The 8544-nt window shown below is 29.8% G+C and overlaps 1 protein-coding gene across 1 annotated transcript; it reads right to left on the bottom strand.

Annotated features, from left to right (window-relative positions):
* Window positions 1-5718: 5718 nt before the first annotated feature.
* On the bottom strand, window positions 5719-8304 carry LOC111379361. The gene is made up of 2 exons (XM_023002719.1): window positions 6543-8304; window positions 5719-6004 (listed from the first exon to the last, which is right to left on the bottom strand). The coding sequence occupies exons 1-2, from the start codon at window positions 7319-7321 to the stop codon at window positions 5956-5958; spliced, it is 828 nt and encodes a 275-aa protein (XP_022858487.1). The 5' UTR covers window positions 7322-8304; the 3' UTR covers window positions 5719-5955.
* Between the last annotated feature and the right edge of the window lie 240 nt (window positions 8305-8544).

Here is an 8544-nt window from a genome sequence, read left to right as displayed (position 1 = left end):
TCATAAATCAGACTTATGAAGGAAGTAAAGATCAAAGAATTTAAGAGTTGATCTTCGAAAGAAGATCAAAGATTTGATCTCTTAGACAAAATGTAAAAGTACTAACACTTTAATATTTGGCAATAAATGTTTAAGCTCAAAATTCTTCTATGCATTAAAAATAATTTTTAGAGCATTAAAAGTCATTTGAATGCAACGTTTTGATCAAATGTAAAAATAATTTTTTAAAGGATATTTTTGACTTGAAAAATATATTTTTATCTTGAAAAATTAGTTAAAAGTACCTTCCAAAAGTTCATGCCTTCAAATCGGGTCAAACGAGACCAAAATGGAAAAGGCTAAAAACTGTTGACAATCAATTGGCTAAAAGGAGCGATCGATCAAAAAATTTCAACGGTCCAAAATTTGACCTTTCTGACCTCTGATTTTTACTTTACAAATGGTTGTATTGATCATCCAGACAAGAGGCGATCGACCGAACAAGTCATCCGAAATTACAAATTTTTTTGACATTTTGAACTCTATAAATATCATCAATCTTTCATTCTTTATAAGAGATTCAAGAGCATCAAAGCGAGATATTTTTGTTTTGGGAATTCTTTGAGTTTTCTTTTGCATTCATTTTATTTGTTTCTTCATACTAGTTTTCCATCCGTGCAATGTACGGGCTATGTCATTTTTTAGGTAATATTAAGTTATTAACGTGTCAAAATATATATTTAGTTCTCTCAATAAATCTACAAATTTGATTAATTGTTTAAAATGATAAATAGAAATATAATCTTCATATATGACACACTTTTGACATTAAAAAAAAATTAAAAGTTTATTAGGAAATTTTCTAAATGACGTTAAAAATTTTATTAGATTATTTAAAAAATTAATTGATCGAGAGGAAAAAGTAACAATAAGAAAAAAATTTCCAAAAACAATCGAATTTCTTTTATACATAAAAAATTTTCAGATGTTAAAATATTAAGATAAAAAATTAGTTAGCCTCAATTTTGTGTTGCTATAGTAGAAATGTTTTTTTTGGGGATAGGATGAATGTTTCCTTGATGCATGGATTAAAAATTCAAATTATTGGAGCTCATAATTTATATATCAAGCATTATTTTAGTTTGAGTGGTTATTTTACATATAAAGGACTTATTTGATGATAACTATATTCATTATAATTAAATCATGTAATTAATCGAATATTTTTTTTATTGTTCAATATCCAATCGATTTAATGAATTTGTTTAATTTAAGTATAATATTATTTCATGGAAGATTCTGCGATTGAAAATAAAAGAGAAAAAAATTAATGGAGCCAAACACAAGTTGAGCCACAATATAATATTTTATCACTTAAATGGGGTTGAGATTTTTATTTAATCACCAAATTTTGATATATTTGAATTTAATCGTCCAAAATTTATATATCTAAAATATTCAGTATTGTCAAATAAACTAATCAACATCTTTTTGATTGAGTATTAAATTTTTTCAATATTGTGTTAAGTTTTACTTTGATTTATCACAACTACTTTTAGGAAATAAACAATATACATGATTTAATATACTCCGTGTCATGTTATATAAGTTTAAAATAGATTTGTATAAAAAATATATCAATCACAAAGGAAAAAAGGAAATTATATTGAGAAAATTGTCGCGAAAAAATAATAAACATTAATAAAATAATTGATTTTTTTAAAGAAAAAAGGACGAGTTATACGTATTTTTTAATACACACATTTGATGTACGTTTAACTATTTTCGATATTCATTTATATCGTTCGATGTATCTATTATATAGTTCTCGAAATGAATTTTGAGAGAATATAGAAGATTTATGATAGATTTTTATAAAAAATAAAAAAAAAATAAAAATAAAAATAAAAAAACCTAAATAAATTACCTAGTAAAAAAAAAAAAATTTGACACAAAAAAAATCAATCATCGAATGAAAAAAAGAAAAATTTAACATTGAGCATCATCTTAAAAAAATAAATAAATGCTTGACGGAGCAACTCCGTGCATCACACGGAGCAAATTCTCCTGGCATGCTCCATGGTGTGCGGAGTTGCACTATTGAGTTTTTTTTTTTTTTTTTTTTGTCAATTTTTTTTTCACTAGGTGATTTATTTAATTTTTTTTAATATAAAAATCTACCATAAGTCTTCTATATTCTCTCAAAACTAATTTTGAAAATAATATCATAAACACATCGAACGATCTAAATGAATATCGAAAATAGTTGAACGTACATCAAACGTGTGTATTAAAAAATGCGTATAACTCGTCTTTTTTTAAAAAAAAAAATCAATTATTTTATTAATATTTATTATTTTTTCGCAACAATAATTTTTGACGTCATTTAGAAAATTTCCTAATAAACTTAAAAAAAATTTTAATATCAAAACACACATCATTTAAAAAATTAAGAATTTCGATAACAAGTTAACTTTATAAATTCATCGACGATTGTACGGTAGTTGAATACATAAGTCTTCTATATTCTGTCGGAACTTATTTCGAGAACTATATCATAGACACATTGAATGATCTAAATGAATATCGAAAATAGTTAAATGTAAATCAAACGTGTGTTAAAAAATGTGTATTCTTTAAAAAAAATCAATTATATATTAATGTTTATTATTTTTTCGCCACAATTTTTATAAAAAAAAATATTATGTGGTATGACGTCAACTAATTTTTTTTTTTTGACGTAAAAATTCAAATTAGGCAAAACAGCAGCACCACACACGTGTAGAAAGATCATTAGTAGTGATTTCAGAAGTGAAGTGGGATATTATGGAATATTCAAAGGTAAAATAGGAAAACACAAAATACGTCTTAAATGAATAGCGCTTGCTACATTCCCTCTTTTATTGTAGTAGGTGGGTGTGTGTGTGTGTATCCTTTTTTGTTGTAAATCTTCATAAATGAATAGTAAATGGGGAATTTTTTCTTTTAATATAGTAGGGAGATAGCAGGGATTTGTTGTTTGGAAATGAACAGTCAAATTAAGGGTAAGATGGGAAAAGAAAATGCTTCCTAAATGAATAGTGTAGGCATGATTCCCTCTTTTAAGAGAGTCGAGAAAAAAAAAGTAACTTTTGAGAACGCCTTTTTCGACTATTTGACTATATATTTGCTCTACCTTCTCTTGTACGTGTTACGAAGCAAGACTCTCCATCCTTTTATATATATATATATATATATATATATATATATTCTGCTGAGACATGAAACCAAATTAATCTCTACAATTGTTTCTGTTCAGGTTGCTGCTGGGACGTTGGATGGGATCATCGATACTGTATCTGCTAGTCATCCCCTTTTAGCCTTGATTAGTTTGTTGAAGCCTCATGGAAAGATGGTACTGGTTGGATTTAATTTTTTTTTTTTTTTTTTTTTTTTTTTTGGGGACTTTTGAGCCCACCTTTTGGGGCTATTTGGCTACATGTTTGCCCTATCTTCTCTTGTACGTGTCACGGAGCAAGTGTTTAAAATACGTATACCTTCTTTCAGTCACTTGGGACCCACTGGTGAGAGAGGTCAGTCAAAAATTTCGCTGAAAACTCTCCTACACAGAGACCAAAAACGGAAAAGATGACGGAAATATCCATATTGCCCTTCTTCTCTTTTCCACAATTGGCCTCTTTATTGAACAGTCCATTTAAGGGTAAGATGGGAAAGGAAAATACGTCTCGAATGAACAGTACTCGGAGGATTCACTCTTTTAAGGTAGTAGTGATAAAAAAACTTTAATTGATTCAAACTCCTTAATCATCATTATTGTCAAAGTTTTTCATCTCTCTCTATGTATATGACTTATTTCTACCATTCATGGAAGAGATATATTTTGAAGAAAAGCTTTGAACTTAAATTGTATCTAGGGATGACAGTGGGGCAGGTTCGGGGCAGGGCGGTAGGCGCCCTGCGACGTCCCACCCTCGCCCCGCCCCATTTGTCGCCCCGTTTAATTTTTTTTAATTTTAAATTATATTATTATTAGAGAATAAAATTTAAATTCAAAATTTTAAAATTCAAAGTAAACACTTGAAATAAACAATGTTAAAAATTAAACAATTTCAAATAAAATTACGTTTTCACTAAATTTTATTTCTTTTGTAATTAATTAAAATTTTACATTTGTATTTTATTATCTAAAAATAATATAACTTGAAATTTTAAAAATGTAAAAAAAAAAAAATTCACGAGGCAGGGCACCTCCATCCCACGCCCCGCGACGGGGAGCCCCATCATGCCCCGCCAACCCATCGGGGTGGGTTTTTTTGCCCCATTCGAGGCTGGGCCCTGCTGGGACAGGGCGGGACAGGTTTTTTTGCCATCATTAATTGTATCGTTTATTTTGCTTCTCTGTATAAAAACTTTGATTTATTGAATAAAACTTGTAAAATCATAATATTTGTCAAAGTTCAACATCTCTTTTTTGGTACTTAATTTATTATCATTATTCATTATTAAAGAGATATATTTTGAGAAAATTTTTGAACTAACATTGCCTTTATTTCTTCTTTAATATAACACTTGAGTTACCATTTATTTTTTGAAGTGTTAGTTTCTCTTAGTACTTAATTCATTTGTATCATTTATTAAGAGATAATTTCATTTTAAAATCATTTCTCTAAGCATGTGGGTCGTTTTGAGTTCCTGTAAAAACTCAATAGTCTAAGGATTGATGCTCCTTATTGTAAGTCACCGTGTGAGTCATATTAAAATCTCATAAAGCTCAATATTGTTTAAGGATTGGTGTTCCTTGTTTGTAAGTCACCGGAAGTGTTGTAAAGTAATGTGATACAAGCAACGAATACAAATCTGAGCAAAGACCCACTGATCGTTGAAGAAGGTCCCATGACTCGATCGTGAGCGAAGAGAGTTAAAAAAGTGATGTGATTAATTGTGCAAGTTACAATGGACGAAACGTTGATTGTTACAAGTAAAGGGACAAATTTAAAGTTGTGCTTGGAAGGAGAAACAAAGGAAGCAACTTAATTCAGGAGACAAAAGGAGATCCTGTCAGGATCAACTATGCAGCGACCCCAAACACTACTTTGAACACTTCTATCAATGGCTTATATATCATTTAAACAAATTTGTACATACAGTCACATTGTATAGGTTTCTGCATTTTTTTTAATTTGTTGGTCATAGTAAATAAATGATGCCTAGGATGGCATATGTATGATCGATATAATAATAATAATAATAATAATAATAATAATAATAATAATAATAATAATAATAATAATAAATGATGAGTTCGGAGAAGTTTCTCTCTCTCTCTCTTTCTTTTCATTTAATGGTAATGATCTAGGATTTTTAACACATTGACTAAGATCATCTTCATCTGCTATTCTAAAATAAATGATAAGGATTTCAAGTAAATATATTAAACTTTCTCAATCGTCCTTAATATGTATCATTCTTACATGTGTAAATATATATATATTACGTTGTACATAAAATTGCAATTTCTTTATACAGTATAATTAATGTAAAATCAAGAACACAATTATGTTGATGCAATTGAATGAAATGTAGGATTATATCCAATAACGTTGGCAAGTGATATTTTAAAAGATATACTGTCCCTGTTTATATAAAAAGATAAATGAATGTATCTCTATGTCATGAAAGGAGTGAGTCAGAATTATACTTTCTTATTTGTTCAATTTCAAAGTATTGAGGACTCCAAAGGGCATAGAAAATGTAATTGTGTAACTAAAAAACAAAGGAAATACTACAAATTTAAGAATATCAAAATTCTAATGAACATAAATCAGAGGAATATAATATTTCTCCTTCTTTCCTTTTATTTATTGTTCATTAAAATTTTTGTAGAAAAACTTAATTTTTAGGAGAGAAAATTGGAAATAAATTAATATTTGTAGGGGAAGGCCAGAAATTTGATCAGCAAAATCCAATCAATCTTTCTCAGGCTAACCAGTCCCCATACATTCCGTCAATTTCCTCGATGTCCATGCTGCATGTTTTAAACCAAAGTAACGATGTCAATAACAGATAATTTAAACAATAATAAAAAGAAATTAAAACGACAAGAGCGCGTCAAAAATTTAGAATTATTAACTATACGAAAATATCTAAGTTACAAAGTATATACACGTGGAGTGATTGTTTTCTTCAGTGGGTTTTTCTTAGTGATTTTAATAGTTAACTTTAATTTAGATTTTTATCAATTTTTTTAGCTAAATCAAACAGGGGCTAAAGTAGCAAAGAAAAAATTATTTGACAAAATAATTGTTTATATTTTATTTTGTTAATTAGCAAGTGGCAGGCATACCAAAAAATGCTGTATGATTTCATAATGATATTTATATGTTCTGTCATGTTAAAACTTTTCCATTACCCCCAAAAAAAAAAAAAAAAAAAAAAAAAACCAAGATTTTGTAAAATTAAGAATATGAATTAAAAATTAAAAATAAATGAAGTACTATTCATTCTAATGAAAGAAGAAACAAAAAATATTATAGAATAACATATATAATTCTGTTAATTCTTACCATGGTAAAGCAGAATCTTGCAGGTGTTCATCAGAATAATAATCATTCAGATTTTGCAGGCAGCTTTCATTTGCATTCAACCAGGCTGGAAACTCCATGACCACATCAAATGGAGAGGCCCCATATTCTTCTGATTTTTCCTCTGGACCAATTTCCATGGCATTCAAGAACTTGAAGCACCAGGCTGAATTGACTAAATTCAGTGAATCATTGAACTCCATTTGATGCTGTTCTCCAATTGATCTTATCTCCGCCATTTCATTATCATTCATTGCTGGACGCAAACCTAAGTCTGCAACATCAGTAGCCACCACAGAAGAAGGACCCTCCTGTGATGTTGCAGCCATGGAAGGAATTACTTCCGGGGTCAAAAGTGTCAGCGAAGAAGAAGAAGAAGATGGAAATGAGTATGAATAGATCGATGAGTTGTTGGTGCTGTGATAAGCAATGATGTCCAAGTTTTTGAAATCGTGAAAATTAAGATTCAGGCCTAATGTTTGGTTTGGGAGTGGAAAATTCATATTTTCTTGGACAAGTACTGGTGGTATAATTGGAGACAAACCCCAAGTGTAGGGATTATAGGGAGGGCAAAACTCTGATGAATCGGAGAAATTGATATCAAAGCTGGAAAAATCCGTAACTAATGCCGCGTTTTTCTGTAATGATTCTTGTTTTAAAGAAAGTTGGGAATTTTGCTTTTGCTGCTTCTCGCTGTCTTGCTTCGTAGCAGCCCTATGAAACTTAAGAGCAGTGACAATTTCTCTCCTGGCCTCAGCCATATTTAGAAGCCTTTCTTGATAAGGCCTGCCAATGGGGATTCTCCTCCTAACTTGTTTTTTATGCTATTGAGGAGAATATTGTACTCTTTCACTAAATTCATGATCTGCCATTTTTGTCCTTGAAATCCCTTCTCCCTCTAAAATTTCTTGCAATTTAGGGTGTGCAGAATCTTTGGTTAATCTTGAAGAGGTCAATTGTTTGACAAGGCTACGAATATAAGCACCTGAGAGATGGGGTTCTTGATTTATTTCATCAACTTTTTCTATTACTATTCCACCATTTTTGGCAATTCCTTTCTTTGAAGAAAATCTTCCTCTCATTTCTTGTAACTATTTTTCGGTATAGAATTTGGCAGTTTTTTCTTTTTCTTCTATAAAGTTATATGGAAATGGAGAGGTGGAATGTCGAGAGAGCGTCGGTTTGAAAAATTATGGTTTTCAACTTTCTGGGACAAAGTACAAAATGCAGAGGATGGAGGTCCTAAAGGGTTCGTGGGTGTGATAAATAGTTGTCGACAATATAGGGTTTATTAATTATTTTGGAATATTCCTTTTCCTTGTTTGGTAAATTACTAGATTGTGTTATTGCAAGTTAATTGGTCATTTTCCTATGTTACTACTTAGTCACTGAACTTCAAAATTTTTCTCCATAATCACTCAACTTCCCAATGGGATACTCATCCATTGTTCAGATAGATTTTGTTTATGTTTGGGGAAAATTAAAATTTTAATTTTAATTTAAGTCAAAATAACAACTAAGTTCAACCACATAATTCATTAAATCCACAACTTTCAATCACACAATTTATTATTTTTTTTTAAATTCAACTAAAAGCTGATTTTAATCCCCACCAAACAAGAGATTATTAAAATAGCTTTGATACAACCAACAAAAATCCTATGTGGCATGTCAACGTCGTGAACGTTGTCCAACTAAAATCAGTCGTGTTCTCAAATGGTCACTGAATTATAATATATTTCTTCATCATCACTAAACTTTTCAAAAGTATTTTTTGGTGGAATAATTAATATGCATTTTTTTTTTACCGAGTCAATTGCATACCTATGCAAATATTCTACCCAGCCCGGTTAGGGGCTCGAGTCACCGATTTTTCGGCCCGACCGGTCTTTCCTGGCCGGGTTTTATAACTATGACTGTATGCTCTTAGCTATACCCCTTTCTTGTAATATTCATCTACAAATTCATTTGTCTATTCTCATTG

This window comes from Olea europaea, unplaced genomic scaffold, assembly GCF_002742605.1.
Source record: "Olea europaea var. sylvestris unplaced genomic scaffold, O_europaea_v1 scaffold1976, whole genome shotgun sequence".
In the NCBI taxonomy this organism is placed as follows: Eukaryota; Viridiplantae; Streptophyta; class Magnoliopsida; order Lamiales; family Oleaceae; genus Olea; species Olea europaea.
Note: the sequence above shows the minus strand (reverse complement) of the source record. Positions and strands in the feature narration are given on the sequence as shown.